A 22,046-nucleotide genomic window follows, 5' to 3' on the forward strand; every position below is an offset into this window, starting at 1 on the left:
TTTTTTTAAATTTTAAAGCCTTGAAGATATTTTTAATTACTGTTAAAAGTAAATTATATTGTGGCCAGGCATGGTGGCTCATGCCTGTAATCCCAGCACTTTGGGAGGCCGAGGCAGGCAGATCACTCGAGGCCAGGAGTTCGAGACCAGCCTGGCCAACATGGTGAAACCCCATCTCTACTAAAAATACAAAAATTAGCTGGGTGTGGTGGCATGTGCCTATACTTCCAGCTACTCAGTGGGCTGAGGCAGGAGAATCACTTGAACCTGGGAGGCAGAGGTTGCCGTGAGCTGAGATTGCACCACTGCACTCCCGCCTGGGTGACAGAGCAAGATTCTATCTCAAAAAAACAAAAAGTAAATTGTATTTTGAACAGACAACCCATTTACATGTTTGAAAAGTCAAAGTTTGCCTCTAGGGGTATGTTGTAGAATAACTAAAATAGACTGGGCACAGTGGCTCACGCCTGTATTCCCAGCACTTTGGGAGGCCCAGGTGGGTGGATCACTTGAGGTCAGGAGTTGGAGACCAGACTGGCCAACATGGTGAAACCTCGTCTCTACTAAAATACAAAAAAATTAGCCAGATGTGGTGGCACATGCCTGTAATCCCAGCTACTTGGGAGGCTGAGGCAAGAGAATCACTTGAACCTGGGAGGTGGATGTTGCAGTGAGCTGAGATTGTACCACTGCACTCCAGTCTGGGCAACAGAATGAGACTCTGTCTCCAAAAAAAAAAATAACAGTAAAATAAAATGGGATAAATAAATAAATAAAAGAAAAAGAGAAAAGTCAAAGTGGTCCAGAAGTTATCTAGACAAGTCTCATTTCCATTTCTGCCACCAGACATCCAGTTTTTCCTACCCCCATAGGAAACCATTTTTATTAGTTTCCCGGTATTTCTTTATGCAGATACCATACACATATGCTTATATATGTATATATATGTATAAGAATATGTGTTATTATTTTCTCACCTTACATTCCAAATATCATTATGTACACAGTCTGAACCCTGATTTTTTTTGTTTTTTTGAGACAGTCTTTTTTTTCTGGGAGAGGGAGTCTCACCCTGTTGCCCAGGCTGGGGTGCAGTGGCATGATCTCAGCTCACTGCAAGCTCTGCCTCTCGGGTTCACGCCATTCTCCTGCCTCAGCCTCCCGAGTAGCTGGGACTACAGGCGTCCGCCACCACGCACGGCTAATTTTTTGTATTTTTAGTAGAGATGGGTTTTCACCATGTTAGCCAGGATGGTCTGGATCTCCTGTCCTCGTGATCCACCTGCCTCAGCCTCCCAAAGTGCTGGGATTACAGGCATGAGCCACCGCGCCCGGCCTTGAGACAGTCTTCATCTGTCACGCAGGCTGGAATGCAGTGGTGCAATCTCAGCTCATTGCAACCTCTGCTTCTTGGGTTCAAGGGATTCTCCTGCCTCAGCCTCATGAGTAGCTGGGATTACAGGCATGCACCATCACGCTTGGCTAATTTTTGTAATTTTAGTAGAGACGGGGTCTTGCCATGTTGGTCAGGCTGGTCTCGAACTCCCGGCCTCAAGTGATCTGCCCCCAAAAAGTCCTGGGACTACAGGTATGAGCCACCATGCACAGCCATGAACCTTGATTTTTTTGTTTCTTGAAAATATTTCCTGATCATCATTCCTTATCAGTTTACAGATAACTTTCTTCTTCTTGTATTTTTTTTTTACAGCTGCATAGTATTCCTTTTTGGGGACACAGCCTGGTTAATCAGTTCCCTATTGATAGACACTAATTGCTTCCCATTGTAAACTAAAAATAAAATCCTGGGCTGGACCCGGTGGGTCACGCCTGTAATCCCAGTACTTTGGGAAGCTAAGGCGGGCGGATAATGAGGTCAAGAGGTCGAGACCATCCTGGCCAACATGGTGAAACCCCATCTCTACTAAAAATACAAAAATTAGCTGGCCTTGGTGGCTCGCCTGTAGCCCCAACTACTCGGGAGGCTGAGGGAGGAGAATTGCTTGAACCCGGGAGGCAGAGGTTGCAGTGAGCCGAGATTGCGCCACTGCGCTCCAGCCTGGCAACAGAGGGAGACTTGTCTCAAAAAAAAAAAAAAAAAAAAAAAAAATTCCTGGGCTGGGTGTGGGCATGGTGGCTCACGCCTGTAATCCCAATACTTTGAGAGACTGAAGCAGGAGGATCACTTGAGCCCAAGAATTCAAGGCTGCAATGAGCTATGATCTGCCATTGCACTCCAGCCTGGGCAACTGTGCTCGACTCTGTCTCAAAATCAAATAAACAAACAAACTAAGCCACCTCAACTGACTAAACAGATCCTTCCTGGACAAAGAGATCCTAGGAAAATCTTTTTTTTTTTTTTCTTGAGACGGAGTCTCGCCCTGTCGCCCAGGCTGGAGTGCAGTGGCGCGATCTCGGCTCACTGCAAGCTCCGCCTCCCGGGTTCACGCCATTCTCCTGCCTCAGCCTCCCGGGTAGCTGGGACTACAGGCGCCCGCCACCGTGCCTGGCTAATTTTTTGTATTTTTAGTAGAGACAGGGTTTCACCGTGTTAGCCAGAATGGTCTCGATCTCCTGACCTCGTGATCCACCCGCCTCGGCCTCCCAAAGTGCTGGGATTACAGGCGTGAGCCACCGCGCCCGGCCTATCCCGGGAAAGTCTTAAAAACTGAGTTCCTTCCCTCCACAAGATGGGAAGTCAGTCACACCTGGTTATACCTCCTCCCTTAAGTCGTTTAGAAACAACAAACGACCGGCCGGGCGCGGTGGCTCACGCCTGTAATCCCAGCACTTTGGGAGGCCGAGGCAAGCGGATCACAAGGTCAGGAGATCGAGACCATCTTGGCTAACACGGTGGAAACCCCGTCTGTACTAAAAATACAAAAAATTAGCCGGGTGCGGTGTCGGGCACCTGTAGTCCCAGCTACTCGGGAGGCTGAGGCAGGAGAATGGCGTGAACCCCGAAGGCGGAGCTTGCAGTGAGCCGAGATCGCATCACTGCACCCCAGTCTGGGCAACAGAGCGAGACTCCGTCTCAAAAAAAAAAAAAAAAAGAAACAACAAACGACCAACATTAACGTTAAAATAGAGATCACAAGACTGACAGAACAGACTCTTTGTGACAATTAGATACCAAATTATAAACAGGACCTAAGGCCATACTAGGCAAGGGTTAAATGACTAAGTGCAAGGTTTTTCTTTTTCTCTACCAGCTAAACCAGCACTGGCCTGGAGATAAACACAATTAAAACAGTTACAACTCTCTGCCAGATGCAGGCTAACTGACCTGTTCCACAAGCCTAACTATGGCTTTGATTAGACAAGAGACTGATTTCTGTAACTTTCTCCTGTTAAGAGACAACTAACCATGCATCCATGCATTGGTTCTGGCTGGCTTTTTCTTTTCTTTTCTTTTTTTTTGAGATGAAGTCTCGCTCTGTCACCCAGGCTGGCGTGCAGTGGCATGATCTCGGTCACTGCAACCTCTGCCTCCCGGAGTCAAGCGATTCTCCTGTCTCAGCCTCCGGCATAGCTGGGATTACAAGCGCGTGCCACCATGTCCGGCTAATTTTTGTATTTTTAGTAGAGACGGGGTTTCACCATGTTGGTCGAGCTGGTCTTGAACTCCCAACCTGAGGTGATCTGCCCGGCTTGACCTCCCAAAGTGCTGGGATTACAGGCGTGAGGCACTGCACCCGGCCTGGGCTAATTTTTTGTATCTTTAGTAGAGACGGGGTTTCACCCTGTTGGCCAGGCTGGTCTCAAATTCCTGACCTCCTGATCCACCCGCCTCAGCCTCTCAAAGTGTTGGGATTACAGGCTGTGAGCCACCGTGCCCAGCCCAGTTCTGGCTGGTTTTACAGAGGCCAAGCACTTCAATACCTTTCCCGTCCCTGATTCACTTTCTGATGTGGAGGGCCTGATTATAATACTTTAACTCTATTTATTTTTTAATTGTTGTTTTTTGAGACGGGGGTCTCACTCTATCACCCAGGCTGAAGTGCAGTGGCATGATCTCAGCTCACTGCAACCTTCGCCTCCTGGGTTCACACAATTCTCCCACCTCGGCTTCCCAAGCAGCTGAGGCTACAGGTGCATGCCACCACGTTCGGCTAATTTTGTATTTTTAGTAGAGATGGGGCTTCACCATGTTGGTCAGGCTGGTCTCAAACTCCTGACCTCAGGTGATCTGCCCACCTTGGCCTCCCAAAGTGCTGGGATTACAGGCATGAGCCACCGCACCCTGCCTGATTATAATACATTTAAATGTTAAGTCGCCAACCCCAAATGAACACAGGTCATATGAAACATACAGATTTGTTCACTATGTGTGTAAGACCACCTTCATACATATTAATAGCTCCTTCCATAAGTTAAATATGTTTACTTGGCCAACTCCTCAATATAAATTCTTGTTGCACCCTTCCCTCTCTCAAAGTGCTTACTTTTGTTTTTTTTGGCCTGAGGCTGCACGTCCTGCCTACAGCTTATAATCCCCTTCTTAAGAAATAAAGCTCTCCTTTCTAAATTTATAAACGGTGTCATTTTTAAGTTAACACTATCTTTCGCTACTACCAAAAATGTAGGACAGGAATTTTTATTCCACGCCAACTCTTCCAGAGTCTTGAAGTCTTCCTGCAGATTGTTAATGAACAATTATAGAAAAAAATGAATGAATGAATTAACGAATGTATAAGTGGATGAATGACGAATGAACCAACAATGAATGAATGTAGAGAAAGCCTCAAGGGGGCCCGCGGGTACGCTGTGCTGCGGAGCATGCCCACCAGGTGGCGATGCCAGCGGCGGGCGGGTCTGGCCGGACTGGTCGCGCCGCTCTTGCCGAGGGTGCCGACGGCGGCGCCGGGACGGGCGTGGGGGGTAGGGCGAGTCATATGATCCGCTCGGCTTCCTGGGTCTGGCTGCTGCCGCCCGCCGGTGTCCGCCCGTGTCGCGCCGGGGCACCAAGGAGCCGTTGGAGGGTCCGGGCGGAGGCCCGCTCGTGTGGAAGTCGTCGACGCCGCCGCTCGTCCGTCCTCCCGTCCGTTCTCGCTCCCGGCCGCCATCATGCTGGCGCTCATCTCCCGCCTGCTGGACTGGTTCCGTTCGCTCTTCTGGAAGGAAGAGATGGAGCTGACGCTCGTGGGGCTGCAGTACTCGGGCAAGACCACCTTCGTCAATGTCATCGCGGTGAGCGCCCGCCCACTCACTCGCCCGGGGCTCCGCAGCCAGGAGTCCGGCCCGGCGCCTCTCCAAGGCCTGAGTTGGGGCTCCCCTCGGCGCGATGGGACTGATGGCGGGGGGCGTGCGAAGCTGGGCCTGTCATCTCCCGAGGGCCAGGATTTGGAATTTCCCGCGTGTTGGCGGCGCGGGGAGTAGCACTGAGATCGGCAGCGGAAGGGTTAAGTCAGTGTAGACATTTTCCAAGGGCTGTGTCCTCAACGCCGCGGGGGCTCGCAAAGAGTTAAATTGAACTCGTCACATTTTTAAAGCGCTTGGGGATTGGGGTTTCCCTTGGGTTTGCCCAGTAGGGGCAGCCAAAGAGTTAAGGTCCAGTCTGTCACTTTCCCAAAGGGTGGGATTTGGCAAATCCGTCAGCCGTATGAGAAAGCGTAAGCATTAAGAGCCTCTCTTAAGTTGCCACTGTGGACCAACAGACCCATTGTGAAAGCGGGAGACCAGTGTGGGCGCTGTCCTGGATTCTGTGGGCCGCTGGTCCCATCTAATTCAGTTACTTGTTTTCACCCGTCCCCCAGGCGCGGAGACCAAGCTGATTGCTGAGCTCCAGCTAGCCCACAATACATAGTATTTATTAAGCTAAGAGTTAATTGTCTTAAGCGAGTAGATAAGATGGGTCTGCAGTTAGCATAAAGTTAACTACCCTGCGAAAGAGGAGTTGGTCTTTAAATGGTGTTTTTCACTTCAAGAGAAAAGAAGGTACTGGGCAGGAACATAGCAGGCCCAGGGAATGGGTGGATGGAAAATTGCACTGAGGGCTTAACATAGAATGTGGTGTTTGTTCAGCAATGATTGAGTAGAAAGGTGATTATTTCGTTTTGCTTGTTTGGTTGGTTGGGAAATAAATGGAGTGAAAGATTTCGCCTCGATGTTTATTTAGAGCCCAAGAGTTGTTGTGACTCAGTTTTAGCTGGTAGTGGCTTGTACACGCCAGGGGAGTTTTAGAACTGTTCTGAAGAGAGATGGCAGCAGTTCTTCCACCTTTTCGATGACTGTTGAAATCCTGAAGATTAGCTGTCCGACTGGTTAGGTTACACAAGATGATTCAAACACAGCTTTCATGTTTGAGAAAATAGGTAACTTGTGATTCTTAGTCCTTGCAGTAATAAAGCAACAGGAATGAGTAAGTCTTGGAGAAAAGGAGATTAGCAGAAACTCCAAAGTCCTTTGAAGAATGATGTGTATAAGGAAGATTTACCTGCTTGTTGTTCGGCTCCTTTTCTAATATTATTATTATTAATTTTTTTTCTTGAGACGGAGTCTCGCTTTGTCCCCCAGGCTGGAGTGCAGTGGCGAGATCTCAGCTCACTGCAACCTCCACCTCCCAGGTTCAAGCGATTTTCCTGCCTCCACCTCCTGCGTAGCTGGGATTACAGACGTCCTCCACCACGCCCGGCTAATTACTTTTAGTAGAGATGGGTTTTGCTTTGTTGCTCAGGCTAGTCTCAAAACTTCTGACCTCATGTGATCCGCCCGACTCGGCCTCTTAAAATGCTGGGATTGCAGGCGTGAGCCACCGCGCCTGGCCTCCTATTGTAATATGATGATTTTTTGCGCTTGGAATGACTATCTTTCCGCAGGAATAGAAGAGTGGAATGTGTATCAAATACCACTATTTTTTTTTTTTTTTTCTGGTAGAGACAAGATCTTCCTATAGTTGCCAGGCCAGCCTTGAACTCCTGGGCTCAAGCGAGTCTCCTGCCTCGGCCTCCCAAAGTGCTGGCATTACAGGCATGAGCCACCGTTCCTGGCCTAATACCACTAAAATTAATGAGGAAAGATGAACTTCGGGTTACATATTTATATTAGAATTTTTTTCTTTTCTTTTTTGGAGACAGGGTCTTGCGCTTTCACCCAGACTGGAGTGCAGTGGTGCAGTCGTAGCTCACTGCAGCCTCCAACTCCTGAGCTTATGTGATCTTCCCTGTCTCAGCCTCCCAAGTAGCTGGGACTACAGGCATGTGCCACCACCATGGCTCGCTATTTATTTTTAATTTTAATTTTTTATAAAGATGGGCTCTTGCTTTGTTGCCAGGGCTGGTCTTGAGCTCCTGGCCTCAAGCAGTCTTCCTGCCTTGGCCTCCCAGCATACTGGGATTATAAGCCCGCTAGAGCTTTTATATAATATGGAAAAGATGAGGCATAAGCTTGAGTGAAGTTGAGCTCAGTTAACTGTAAATTTTCTCATATCCCCTTGAGATGAGAATTGGAGTCATCTTGTAAAACTTGTTCTTTGACAACATGGAATTAATGTATCATGTAGATAGGTGGATTAATACAGCCAGTTGTATTTGTTGCAGTTAAGTTGTTATGCATGGGAACTCTAAAAAGTTGAGCAAATCTTTGAGAAACTTCTTGGTGATTTTTATGCTTCTGTTTTCAGTAGACAGTGTAGCTTAATGAGCATGACCTTTGAAGTCAGACAACCCTGGATTTGAAATCTGGCTCTGCCGCTTAGCAGCCTTATATCCTCTTTGAGTCCTTACTTTCCCATCTATTAAATGGAGGTAATGATATGCTTCTTACAGAGTTGCTCTAGGGATTAAATGACATGAAAGATGTTAAGTGGCTAGCACTCATATTGGCCCACAGAAGGGGATAGGTAAATGGTAACTGTCGTTATTTGTAATTGGGCGTACCCGTTTAATGCAGGAACAATGGCTTGAAAAATACTGAGAAGGGACTCAACTGGTGTCATTTTCTACTTTGAATCACTGTATCTATCCAGATGTGGGCTGCAGTAGTGGATTTATGGATTGGGGAAAGTAATCGCATCATGTGTTCCCCCCTGCCCCCCCCCCCACCATTAGATTATTATATTTAACAACAAGAAAACTTCTGCAAAGCTGTTGAAGTCAAAGTGAACCAGTGGCTCCACCATTATCTTTTTTTTTTTTTTGAGACGGAGTCCCGCTCTGTTGCCCAGGCTGGAGTGCAGTGGCGTGATCTTGGCTCACTGCAACCTCTGCCTCCTGGGTTCAAGCTATTCTCGTGCCTCAGCCTCCGGAGTAGCTGGTACTACAGGTGACTGCCACCATGCCCAGCTAATTTTTGTATTTTTAGTAGAGATGGGGTTTCACCATGTTGGGCAGGCTGTTCTCGAACTCCTGGTCTCAAGTAATGTGCCTGCCTTGGTCTCCCAAAATACTGGGATTACAGGCGTGAGCCACACTGTGCCCAGCCCACGGTTATCATTAGACTATTCTTTTTAAAATTGTAATGGTGTGGGTAGCTTCAGTTAAGAAAAAAAAAAGTCACAAAGATAAGGTGATGGCTGTGTAATTAGCTTGATTTAGTCATTCCACACTGTAAACATGTATCAGAACATCTCATTGTACTCCATAAATGTATACAATTATGATTTGTCAATTAAAAGTAATACTAATTTAAAAAAGAAAAAAGACATCTGGGCTGTCATTGGCTGTGGCTTTTAAGATGCTGAAAGGGACTTCAGTAAATTTCATACTTTTTTTTTTTTTTAACCTCAAGGCTCTAACCTAACCCCTGATTCTTATAGAATATGTTGAGGATGTAGTGATTAAAATCCAAGTTAGTGATTAAAGATGATTTTACAGATTTTTAGGTAGAAACAGTGTGTCCAAAATAGTAAGTTTAGCCTTTTAAAAAATCAGCTGCACTTTTTGTGTTGTATATAAAATGTTTGCTTTATAGAATCAGAAATACAGATGTATTGAGTACTATGTGTCACTCTAGAAAGTTGACCATTTACTTATTCAAATTTAAGAAGCAACTTCTCAGGTATGAAAAGCTTCAGCTGAAGCCAATTTTCTTTTTGTAAAAATCAGCATTTTGTAAACAAATTAAAATGTCACTACATGTGCCTTAAACATTAAGGAAGATTTAATAGATGTCATTTAACTTACTCAAAAGATTCATGAGACTGAATTACTATTATATGTAGGGTTTGGTTTGAGTCTAAAAGATAATGCAGCTTAGTTACAGAATGCTCAGACTTAAAATGCCTTTCCTTAGGATTTTAAAACTGAAATGATACCTAATTTAATCCAATTTTATGTAGAGACACTTGATATATGTAGTGTTCTCTTTTGTTTTGAACATTATAAAAAAGAAACACCCTAGTCTTGTCTTTTCTGATTAGTGTCAGGGAATGAAGTATTTTCCATTGCTAACTGTTCTGGCAGTTATTGCACAATAAGTCATGTGCCTATATGTGTAATGTATATTGAGTAATCTTTATTTTTAACTGGGGCTCTTAGATATGTTATAGTTATTAAAAAATATGTAATAGGATTTATCACAATAATATAGGATAAATCTTATGGACATTATGTATTTTTTAAATGGAAGTATAAAAATTTGTCTACACTTTTGCACATTGTTGATACCTGAAAGGTTAATCCAAGGAAAAGTTTATTACTGCTGAGAATTAGGAAAAGAAGATATTTGGGAAGACTGTAGAAATATGAACCTAGAATCATTTTTTAAAGAGTTTGTAGAAACCTTAATTAAGTAGTCTAATTTTACCCTCATTTTTTAGATGTGGCTAGCAGATCCAGTGAGGTTAAGTGGAATTCCAAGGCAACAAAGCTAATTAGTAGCAGAGATAGAATTAGAATCTGGGGCCAGTGTACTTTCTACTTTTCCCACCTCTTTAGATCCAGCTGAGGTTAGAACCATAGAACTGTGGATTGGGAGATCTTAATCCATTAAACATCTTTTTTGTATTTAATTTAATTTAAAAAATCAGCTGCAGTTTCTGTATCGTATATGAAATGTTTGCTTTATAGAATCAGAAATACAGACGTAATGAGTACTATGTGTCACTCTAGAGAGAGCATTTTAAATCCAGGCATCTTAAGCATACTGACTAACATTTGAGGACTATTTATTTATCTATGAACATGAATTAGGAGAAGGAATGATAATCTATGGAAAGTAAGAGTGGAATAGTATGTTTGGATATTTAAATAACTGGCTAACAGGCATTACTGAGTTGTTGAACTACCTTTAGTATCTTTAAAAAGCAGAGGGAGATCAAGACCATCCTGGCTAATGCGGTGAAACCCCGTCTCTACTAAAAATACAAAAAATTAGCTGGGTGTGGTGGCGGGCACCCGTAGTCCCAGCTACTCGGGAGGCTGAGGTAGGAGAATGGCGTGAACCCTGGAGGCAGAGCTTGCAGTGAGCCGAGATTGCACCACTGCACTCCAGCCTGGGCAACAGAGCGAGACTCTGTCTCAAAAAAAAAAAAAAAAGCGGAGGGCCAGGCGCAATGGCTCACGCCTGTAATCCCAGCACTTTGGGAGGCCAAGGCGGCCAGATCATGAGGTCAGGAGTTTGAGACCAGCCTGACCAACATGATGAAACCCCATCTGTACTAAAAATACAAAAATTAGCCTGGTGTTACTCAGGAGGCTGAGGCAGGAGAATTGCTTGAACCTGGGAGGCAGAGGTTGCGTTGAGCCGAAATTGGGTGACTGCACTCCAGCCTGGGCAACAGAGTGAAAATCCGTCTCAAAAAAAAAAAAAAAAAAAGCAGAAATAATTTTGTATTTGATTGTATTGCTTATTATTTAATTTCTTTGGAGGTAAGAATGGCAAAAACCATTTTTAAAGAAAATGGGCTGTGGTTCAAGTCTAGATGTTTTACGCATCTGAAACTTGACTGGAGAAGCTAGTCTTCCAATAAGGTGGTCTTCAAGTATAGATTCCGAGTTGTGGAAAATGAGGCATCTTACAAAGGAACATCTCTACCTTCCATAAAGTTTTCTCCCCTTCATCCCCGCTCCAATTATTTGTTTTTCCTTGCAGACCAAGAATCTTGAAAGCCAAATGTTCTCATTAAGAAGCTGTTAGAGTGCAATAATGCATTCTAAATGACTGTCTTAGAAGATATTTCACAAGTTAATGGATTTTTTAAGTTTTTCAAAGATATAGTAAGTGGATGGTTACTGAACATGGATAGAAAATACATTGAACCTATAAAAAAGTTACTCAAATGTTATTAAAAAATTTTTTTTCTGAAATTTTTTTTGTGTTATCAAAACAATACAGGCTCATTAGCGGAGATGTGAAAAGAATAGTATAAGGTAGAAGAAGCCACTTATTTCTACCATCCAAGATTAACTACTGTCAACATTAAAAGCATTTCGTTTTTGTCTTCTTAATGTGTATATCCAGATGTCTTTTAAAAAGTCCTGAGATAATATTACTTATAATGCTTTATATTCTGGTTTAATTGTTACAGTGTATGCATTTTTCTATCTAAAACATTTTTCATGTCTTCATAGTTTATTCCATTGTGGTATGTCTTGTGGATATACCATAACATATTTGGTAATTCCCTTATTGGACATTTGAGGGATTTCCTATGTTTTCCTATTGTACTCAATTTGATCTGCACTTCCTGAGGATGTGTTCCAGAGTTGGTATTTCTGGGTCAAAAACGCATTTTATGTCATATGGCCAAATTGCTTTCCAGAAAGTGTACACTCCCACTGAGAAGGTCTGAACAGTTTTTGTTTTTTGTTTTTTGTTTTTTGTTTTTTTTCCAGATAGAGTCTCGCTCTTGTTGCCCAGGCTGGAGTGCAGTGGTGTGATCTTGGCACACTACAACCTCCACGTCTCGGGTTCAAGCAATTCTCCTGCCTCAGCTTCCCAAGTAGCTGGGATTACAGGTGTTTGCCACCTCACCCAGCTAATACTGAGCAGATTTCATATATAAAGTTGGACTTTGGTTAAGCACTTTGTCCTCTGGTATTTTTTAGGACAAACATAGTTTTGTTGATGAAGTAGAACGGTATTTTAAAATTATCCTATTAGATACTGCTCTGTTTGTGTTTAATATATTTTAAGAAGTTCATTTTTATATTTCAGCAACTGCCAAGACTGATAACTATAGAGAACATAATTCTTTCTGAGACAAGTTCTTGCTCTGTTGCCCATGCTGGAGTGTAGTGGCATGATCATGGCTTATTGCAGCCTCCACCTCCTGGGCCCTGGCTCAAGAGATCCCCCCACCATAGCCTCCCAAGTAGTAGGGACCACAGGCGTATGTCACTACGCCTGGCTAATTTTTTTAAACAAGATTTTTGCTGCTGGGTGTGGTGGCTCACGCTTGTAATCTCAGCATTTAGGGAGGCAGAGACAGGAGGATTACTTGAAGCCAGGAGTTGAAGACCAGCCTGGGCAACATAGTGAGGCCACATTCTCCACATTCTCTCTCTCTCTCTTTTTTTTTTCTTCAGACAGAGTCTTGCTCTGTCACCCAGGCTGTAGTATAGTGGCATGATCTTGGCTCACTGCAACCTCTGCCTCCTGGGTTCAAGTGATTCTCCTGCCTCAGCCTCCCAAGTAGCTGGGACTACAGGCACGTGCCACCACACCCAGCTAGTTTTTGTATTTTTGGTAGAGACAGGGTTTCACCATGTTGGCAAGGCTGACCTCGAACTCCTGACCTCAGGTGATCTGCCTGCCTTGGCCTCCCAAAGTACTGGGATTACAGGCGTGAGCCACTGCACCTGACCAAGGCCATATTGTCTTAAAAAAAGATTTTTTTTTTTTTTTTTTTGTAGAGACTTGATCTCACCATGTTGCTCAGGCTGGTCCCGGAACTCCTGGGCTCAAGAGATTCTCCTGCCTCAGCCTCCCAAAGTGCTGAGATTACAGGCAGGAGCCACCACGCCTGCCCCTGAGAACATAGTTCTTTTTTGTTGAGCTTCCCAGGCAAGCCATGTAAATATAAATACAGCTCATCCCCTTTACTTATCATGCTGCTATTTTGTTTTAGAAGTATTGGTAGATTGCATATTCCATAACCCTGATATATTTCAGTATAATCCTTACCTAATCTTGGACCTATTATAGTGGGATGCTGCTTGCTTGTGTGTGTGTGTGTGTTTTTTTTTTTTGGCAGGGGGATGGAATCTTGCTTTGTTGTCCAGGCTGAAGGGCAGTGGCGTGATCTCGGTTGACTGTAACCTCTGCCTCCTGGGTTCAGATGATTCTCCTGCCTCAGCCTCTCCCCAGTAGCTGGGATTACAGGCTTGGGCCACTACGACTGGCTATTTTTTGTATTTTTAGTAGAGATGGGGTTTCGCTGTGTTGGCCAGGCGGGTCTTGAACTTCTGACGTCAAGTGATCCGCCCGCCTCGGCCCAGGCATGAGCCACCACGCCCAGCCTATGAACCTATATTCTTACTTCAGTATGCAAAATGTAGCATAATGTTAAGAATGAGGTTGCTTAAAATCTAGGTTACACACATAGTTAGGCTTGCCTTTTCTTTGCTCTTTTCTTTTTTTTCTTTTTCTTTTTTTTTTTTTTGAGATGGAGTCTCACTCTGTCATCCACGCTGGGAGTGCAGTGGCACGGGGATTCAAGTGATTCTCCTGCCTCAGCCTCCCGAATAGCTAGGACTACAGGCACCCGCCACCACGCCCAGCTAATTTTTGTATTTTTGGTAGAGACGAGGTTTCACCATGTGGGCCAGGCTGGTCTCAAACTCCTGTGATCTGTCCGCCTTAGCCTCCCAAAGTACTGGGATTACAGGTGTGAGCCACCGTGCCCGGCCACCATTTTCTTGAAAGCTCATTTTGTCCGGAGAATGTTTTAATGCCAATATATGGACTTCATCATTTGTAAATAGTTCTTATCATAGGAAAATCTAGGAAAAGAAAGGAAACCTACATTTCTCTCCTTCATAATTTAGCTATTTCGTTTCTAGCTTTTGGCTTTCTTATTTCAATAGAAAAATTAAATTTTTTTTTTTTTTTTTTTTTTTTTGAGACAGAATCTCACTCTGTCACCCAGGCTGGAGTGCAGTGGCGCGATCTCGGCTCACTGCGACCTCCGCCTCCCGAGTTCAAGCGATTCTCCTGCCTCAGCCTCCTGAGTAGCAGGGGTTACAGGCGCACGCCATCATGCCCAGATAATTTTTGTATTTTTAGTAGAGACAGGGTTTCACGATGTTGGCCACACTGGTCTTGAACTCCTGACCTCTGGTGATCCACCCACCTCGGCCTCCCAAAGTGCTGGGATTACAGTTGTGAGCCACTGCACCCAGCCTACCTGTTTCTTAAAAATATTCAATTGACGTTAAAGGTTTTCATTAACCCTTATATGAATATTTTGGTTACTGCCATTATTTTCTATTCTTAAGTGACTGAAATGTTTAACTTTGGTTTTTGTAATTTTTTTCAGAGTTCCGGTAATTTCAGAAATGAAATGATTTGACTAGTTTTATCCTTTGAATTTTTCTGTCATTCTTTCCTTTTTTTGAGACAGGGTCTCACCCTGTCACCCAAACTGGAGTAAAGTGGCATAATCATGGCTCACTGCTGCCTCAACCTCTTGGGTTCAAGCAGTCCTCTGCCTCAGCTTCCTGAGTAGCTGGGACTACAGGCATGTGCCATCATGCCCAGCTAATTAAAAAAATTTGTTTTTTTGTAGAGGTGGAATCTTGCTGTGTTGCTCAGGCTGATCTTGAACTCCTGGGCTCAAGCTGTCCTCCTTCCTTGGCCTCCCAGTGTTGGGAGTACAGGCATGAGCCACTGTGCCTAAGTCCTACCATCCTTTCTGTAGTAGATATTGCCCTAAGTTAGGATTGATCATATTCCCTATGATCATTATTATTATTATTATTTTTGAGACAGAGTCTCACTCTGTCTCCCAGGCTGGAGTGCAGTGGCGCGATCTCGGCTCACTGCAGCCTCCTCCTCCCTGGTTCAAGTGATTCTCCTGCCTGAGCCTCAGGCTCTCCCCACCATGCCCGGCTAATTTTTTTTGTATTTTTAGTAGAGATAGGGTTTCACTATGTTGGCCAGGCTGGCCTTGAACTCCTCACCTTAGGTGATCCACCCGCTTCGGCCTCCCAAAGTGCTGGGATTACAGGCGTGAGCCACTGCGCCCGGCCCCTCTCATTATTTTTAACCGTCAGAAATTATCTTGTTCTCTTGTTTCTAATAGTCTTTGTCCCTTTTCACAGAGCCAAGACTTTATCATATTTTACAATGCTGTACCCCAGTGCTAAGAACAGTCCCTGCCACGTGACAAGCTCTTTAAATACTGAATAAATGAATGAATGAATGAATAATAACAGCAAAGTATACCTACTCTGTGCATGCTTAAACTGTGTGCAAGGCATTGTGATAGATAACTTATAAATGTACCAGACAAGGTCATTTATGGTCGGGTATGTGCCTTGTATAGGAGAGGAATATTAAGTGCCTTAAGATACAAAATGCTATTGGAATTCTCCCCTGACCCACCCCATTAAGACATTGGAGGAGTTTTTTTTAGTAAGGCTGTTTGCTGAGTTTTGGTTGGACAATGACAGGAATGGCTTTTGAGCTGGGTTATAAGAGTAGAGGAATTTCATTTATTCAACAAATATGTCAAGCAGTGTTTTAGGCAGCATAAATATAATGGGGAGCAAAGCAGACAATGTTCTTGCCCTTGTGGAACTGCCGGTATCATGTGGGGAAAAAAAGATATTCAAGCAGAAACAGTGGGAAAAGCAAAGGCACAGCTGAGGGAAAGAAATTTTTTTGCTGGTTTAGGCATAACCTTAGTGAAGGAAAAAGAAACAAAGGCTGGAAAAGTAGATTCAGTCAGCTCCCACAGGGCCTTGACTGAGTACGACATTAGGCATGGAGAGCCACTGAAGGTTTTAATTCAGAGGAATAAGATAAGACCTGTGTTTCCGAAGGATTAATTTAGCAGCAATATAGAGACCATCCGCAAGGAAATTGGTTACAAGGTTATTACAGAGGTCTGGTTGAGAGATATTGAGGGAGACAGTTGGGGAGGAGGGGAAAGGTACACATTATTATTGAAATAGGATGAGTACAATTTAGCAATTAAGTAAGAGGTACAGGACAAAGGGGAATTTGCAAAGACCCTTTTAAAGATTTGATTGAATGGTGGGGAATATGGTTGTACCATCAGCAAACAGCAGTTACAGGGTGGGGAAGAAAGAATGGGTTTAGAAGAAAAAGGGAAGATTTGAGTATAAATTGTATTACAGGCTGGGGCGTGGTGGCTCATGCCAGTGACCCCAGCACTTTGGGAGGCTGAGAAGGGTGTGGATCCTTTGAGCTCAGGAGTTCAAGGCCAGCTTGGGCAACATAGTGAAACTCTGGTCTCTACAAAAAACAAAAAACAAAAAAATTAGCTGGATGTGCTGCTGCGTGTCTGTGGTCCTAGCTACTGGGGAGGCATAGGTGGTAAGGGGATGGCTTGAGTCCAGGAGGCTGCAGTGAGCCATGATGGTGCCACTGCATTCCAGCCTGGGCAACAGAGTGAGACCAGGTCTCCCCTGCACTGCATAGCACTCCCCACACCCCTGGAAAAAAAAGTATTACATAATTAATGATATAAAGGGAAGGCTGGTTGGAAATGACAGGCTATGAATGCTATATTTAAGTTCAGTGGCACAAAAACTGAGAATTAACATTTCATCCAATTCCTAATTTTGTCTTCAGGAGTAGTAAGAGATACAGGAAGTAGTTGAGATCCATTCCTAGTTTCTCTTCAAAAGAGTGGGTTGTAGGATCTTTTATTTCTACTGATTGCTGTCACTTACCGTACCCTGCTGATGACTCGTTTTGCCAATGTTTTGGACACAAGGACTAGGCAGAATGTTCTCCACTCCTCAGGATTGCTGTTGGGCTATCTTGATTTATTTGTGGTATTTATGTACATGAATCTGTGGCCAGAATGCAGTCTGCCCAGAAGAGGTCTTTAATAGCTGGGATGAAGGCTGTATATTCAGAGTGGGTCAGATTCGTTTGCAGGCTGGGAAGCCTTTGCTGTCGAATTCGAAGAGTAATTTTTCTGTTTCTGGAAAGTGCCTGGCTTAGGTTTGTATAGTGACTTTCTACTGAAGAGAAAATTTTCTAGGTGTGATTTGTGTGCTTTAAATCTAAAGGATATTTGATTTCTTGACATTTAAGTTGGGATTTTTCTTTGGTGCCAGGTAAACACGTAGATAGTGTTAGAGTATCATTTTTCTTCTACTCAGATTACATTACTGATCATTTTACTTTGTGGTTGAAAAGACAAAGTGTGATCCTTGGTCCTCATAGCCCAGTTAGGTTCTTTGATATCTGCTTAGAGACTCATTTAGAGCAGTCTAATAATGGATTTATAGTGCTCACAGATAGCAGTTCATTTTGGAACACGTGGACATTACCATAAAACAAGTTAGGAAATGGCTGTTCCACCTTCACTATGTCATTCTTTTTTTTTGAGATGGAGTCTCGCTCTGTCTCCCAGGCTGGAGTACAGTGGCATGATCTCAGCTCACTGCAACCTCCGCCTCCCAGGTTCATGCGATTCTTGTGCCTTCACCTCCCAGAGTAGCTGGGAGTGCCGGCACACACCACCACGCTTGGCTAATCTTTGTGTTTTTGGTAGACACAGGGTTTCGCCATGTTGGCCAGGCTGGTTTCAAACTCTTGACCTCAGCTGATCTGCCCACCTCAGCCTCCCAAAGTGTTGGGATTACAGCCATGAGCCACTGCGCCTGGCCTACTATGTTATTCTTTAGGCTAGTTAACATATAGTTCCTAGACATCCTATTTTATGTAATCATCCTTTCCTCCCATTTCCAATGCAAAGAACATTCAGTAAAAATTATTTCATTTAATTAATGAAACACATCTGATCTTTTTTTTTTTTTTCTTTGAGACAATCTCATTCTGTTGCCCAGACTGGAGTGCAGTGGTGCAGTCTTGGCTCACTGCGACCTCTGCCTTCTGGGTTCAAATAATTCTCTGCCTCAGCCTCCCTAAGTACTGAGATTGCAGGTGTGAGCCATTGTTCCTGGCTCACTTAATTATTACTATTATTATTATTTTTTTGAGATGGATTCTCGCTCTGTCGCCCAGGCTGGAGTGCAGTGGTGCCATCTCGGCTCACTGCAACCTCCACCTCCCAGGTTCAAACGATTCTTCTGCCTCAGCCTCCCAAGTAGCTGAGATTACAGGTGCACGCCACCATGCTCAGCTACTTTTTGTATTTTTGGTAGAGACGGAGTTTCACCGTATTGTCCAGGCTGGTATCCAACTCCTGATGTTGTGATCTGCCTGCCTTGGCCTCCTAAAGTGCTAGGATTACAGGCATGAGCCACCGCACCCGGCCTATTACTATTATTATTATTATTATTATTATTATTATTATTATTATTATTATTATTTTGAGACAGGGTCTCACTCTGTTGCCCAGGCTGGAGTGCAGTGGCGCGATGTTGGCTCACTGCAACCTCCGCCTCCCAGGTTCACGCGATTCTCCTGTCTCAGCCTCTCGAGTAGCTGGGATTACAGGCACATGCTGCCCCGTGTGGCTAATTTTTTTGTATTTTAGTAGAGACGGAGTTTCACCATGTTGCCCAGGCTGATGTCGAACTCCTGAGCTCAGGCAGTCCACCCGCCTCGGCCTCCCAAAGTGCTGGGATTATAGGCGTGAGCCATCACGCCTGGCCTATTATTATTATTATTTTTATTATTATGTATATTTTTGAGATGGGGTCTTGTTCTGTTGCACAGGCTGGAGTGTAGTGGCGTGATCTTGGCTCACTGCAGCCTCTGCCTCCTGGGTTCAAGTGAACTTGATTATTTTATAAAATGTTTTCACATAAGGCATTATATTATTCTTTTGGCCCCCTTGCTTTAAGTAGACATTTACTGATTTATATAAGATAAAGATTAAGTGACACAGTTAATTGTCATTTGGGTCTGAAATTCAATTCCAATTCAGTCTGAAGTGTACTGTTCCATAAAATAGATGAGTTATGAGGAATCTGGGTTCCATTTTTACAAATCCTTCAGGGTCTTGCTTTGACTCCTGATAAATCTAATTCTTCCGCCTCCTGTCACTGAAATTAGTTTGGAAACTGGGCATGACCTTATAGTGTTCCATGTGCATTTTTTGCTTTCTTTGGCTCTTTGTGCCAAGTGTTTTAAGTCTACTCTACTAGCTGCTAGTACTACCCTATGTTATCTTTCCTAGGAACACTTACAAATTTTAGTATTTATTCTGGCAGGATTTGGAAAGGGGATTTAAATTAGCTAGTGAAATTACAGCAGAATGGCTGTGGGCAGAAGGATAGAGGAAGTAGGCCTTTGAAGTAAATGTTAGATTGTGGTAATGATGGAGAATGAGACGCCCAAGATACCAGTTGATTTTCTTTGCCTGCGATGCTTGTTTTTGTCCGCTGGTACTCCTTTCCCCCTAGATGGCACTGTCTTACTCATCGTTCAGGTCCCAGGTCTGTAAAACTTTGCCCTAACTCTTCTCTTCACATCACTTGATCAAAATTATATTTACCTGTGCAAATTATCTGTTCATTGGTCTCTACCTTCAGACAACAACCTCCCTTTCAATATTTATGGCCTTTAAATGAAGCAGTGTGCCTACTGCTCTGTAATTGTTGACTTAAATAGAGTAAAACAGTATAGGGTAATGTTTAAGTATGTGGGATCAGGCAGGCCTAAATTTAAATTCTGGATATGCCAGAATTCTGTGACCTCCTCAAAGCTTCAGTTTCCTCATTGGGGATTTGGGCATGAGAATACTTGCCCCATGAGCTCATGGTGAGGTAAGACAGTTGGCACAGTGACTGGCATAGAATGAGTACTCCTTAGGTGGTAGGTTGATGTGATATTCGGGGGTTAGGGCAGGATCATGTGCTCTACTAGATGCTAGATGAAGTGGAACCCGCTCACCTTTCACGTGAGCACTGAGTGGGAATTCAATTTCAGAAGGTAATGAAAGTTCCTGAGTTTCAGAGTAGAAGTGTACTGGGCACAAGGGACCAGTTTTTAATTTTCTCTTTTTTTTTTTTTTTTTTTTTTTGAGATGGAGTCTCACTCTATCACCCAGGCTGGAGTTCAGTAGTTTGATCTTGGCTCACTGCAACCTCTGCTTCCTGGGTTCAAGCAATTCTCCTGCCTCAGCCTCCCAAGTAGCTGGGACTACAGGCATGCACCACCATGCCTGGGTAATTTTTGTATTTTTAGTAGAGACAGGGTTTCACCATGTTGATCAGGCTGGTCTCAACTCCTGATCTCAAATGATCCACCCGCCTTGGCCTCCCAAAGTGTTGGGATTACAGGCATGAGCCACCATGCCCAGCCCTTTTTTTAATTTTTAAAAACTTTATTTTTTGTGGCGACAGGATCTCACTGTGTTGCCCAGGCTGGTTCAAACTCCTGGCCTCAAGTAATCTCCCACCTCAGCCTCCCAAAGTGCTAGGATTACAGGCACGAGCCACTGTGCCTAGCCTGGTTTCTGATTCTGATTCTTCTTTTTAAATCTTTCTTTGCTCACTATTATTATAGTTTAATGGTTTCTGATTCTTGAAGGTTTTCTGTCATTCTGAGAGAGAAACTAAAATGACAGGTTTTTGTTGTTGTTGGGGATTTTTTTTTTTTTTCGGTTCCATAACCCATCCTAGATGTGCTAGGATGTTAGGGGCAACTTGGTGAAAAATTAGTACTGGTTTATTTGGGTTTTTCTTCTGCTGATAAATTTGGTTGTAGTTAATAGTTTTGGCTTGGTGGAAGAGATGGTGATTGCTCTAAGTTGGTTTTTTTTTTTTTTTTTTTTTTTTACCAGAGTAGAAGACTAGCAGAGCATCTATTTACAACCTCTCAGTTTATCATGGAGTTTGTATTTTGTTGTTCAGCAGTCTAACATTGACTTCAAGCTTTTGTACAAATAATGACTCTCGTTCATTTGCCAACAAATAACTGTCAAATGCCTGAGGCATTACACTAAAGTGGAAAATCACTTTTAGGGCTTTTAAGTTTAAACTTAGGTTCAAATTCCAGTTTTGCCACTATTTAGCTGTGTGTATGTGACCTTGTGACCTTGACCTCAAGTTTTCTTTTCTGTAATACGAGGCTAGAGTAAAATGAGTAATGCTGAGCTATTATCATTATTATTTTTAAATAGTATAAGCCAATTACATGTGGCTTAGCTAATAAGGATGTGTTGTTGATGCAGTCATCACATGTGATTGAAAAACATTCCTGTCACTCCAACTTCTTACTGCGCTCGCTGCACCTGCCACACTCCCCACCCTGATGATAGTAAGTGGAATTTTAGGCAGCTACTGAATAAATAATGATTTTACTATCTAGAAGGCACTGCAGTTTGGAACCTGAGAAGTGTACAGTGACTTAGTATTTTATGACTGTCCATCATTTTAAGAGTTGAGTTTCACTGTGAAACAATGTCGAAAGCACTGACTGGGCTAATGGAGTGGCTTGACAGTGCTTACTGTTTCTTCAGTAATACCCAGAGAGAGCTGCAGTGTGGAGGAGCTGGTGAAAGAATGTATTCAGCCCATGGCATTCTCTGCAGCCACACCACTGTACTGCCAGGATCACTTGAGAAACAGATGTCTCTACTGATATATAAGCAGACAGCTAAAAGATTCCATACACTGTAGTTTAAAATGATTTTAGGGAATTATTAATAATATTTTTAAAAATTGTTACTGAATTTTTTTACAGTAGAAGGGAACATGAGACAATCCATATGATACTATTAGTTTGGGAGATGAAGTTGCAAAACTGTGAGGCAGAAAAATGTTAAAAGTAGGCACTAAAGGACTAAGAAGTTACAATCTTGGCTTTAATGTATCCAATGACAGGTGCCATGGTTTGCTTCCTCCAGAGTCTAACAGGCAAAATAGTATTTGTAAACATTTTCTTGCGTCTACTATGCCTAGGCTAGCAGTCTTTAAAGATAGTCTTTAATGGGAGGATTGCCTATTTATCTTATGATATACCTGTGGAACAGAATTTTAGGGGCTTCATTTATC

At 43.5% G+C, this 22,046-nt stretch overlaps 1 protein-coding gene across 1 annotated transcript in view; it reads left to right on the forward strand.

Moving 5' to 3' along the window:
* The first annotated feature begins 4,851 nt into the window (after positions 1-4,851).
* ARL8B (ARF like GTPase 8B) overlaps positions 4,852-22,046 on the forward strand; it is a 57,824-nt gene continuing 40,629 nt past the window's right edge. Inside the window, 2 exon segments of the mRNA XM_004033526.5 lie at positions 4,852-5,009; positions 5,011-5,187. Of these exon segments, the coding sequence (XP_004033574.4) occupies positions 4,893-5,009; positions 5,011-5,187 (294 nt within the window). The 5' untranslated portion in view covers positions 4,852-4,892.

The sequence above is a fragment of the Gorilla gorilla genome, chromosome 2, assembly GCF_029281585.2.
Source record: "Gorilla gorilla gorilla isolate KB3781 chromosome 2, NHGRI_mGorGor1-v2.1_pri, whole genome shotgun sequence".
NCBI classification, from domain to species: domain Eukaryota; kingdom Metazoa; phylum Chordata; class Mammalia; order Primates; family Hominidae; genus Gorilla; species Gorilla gorilla.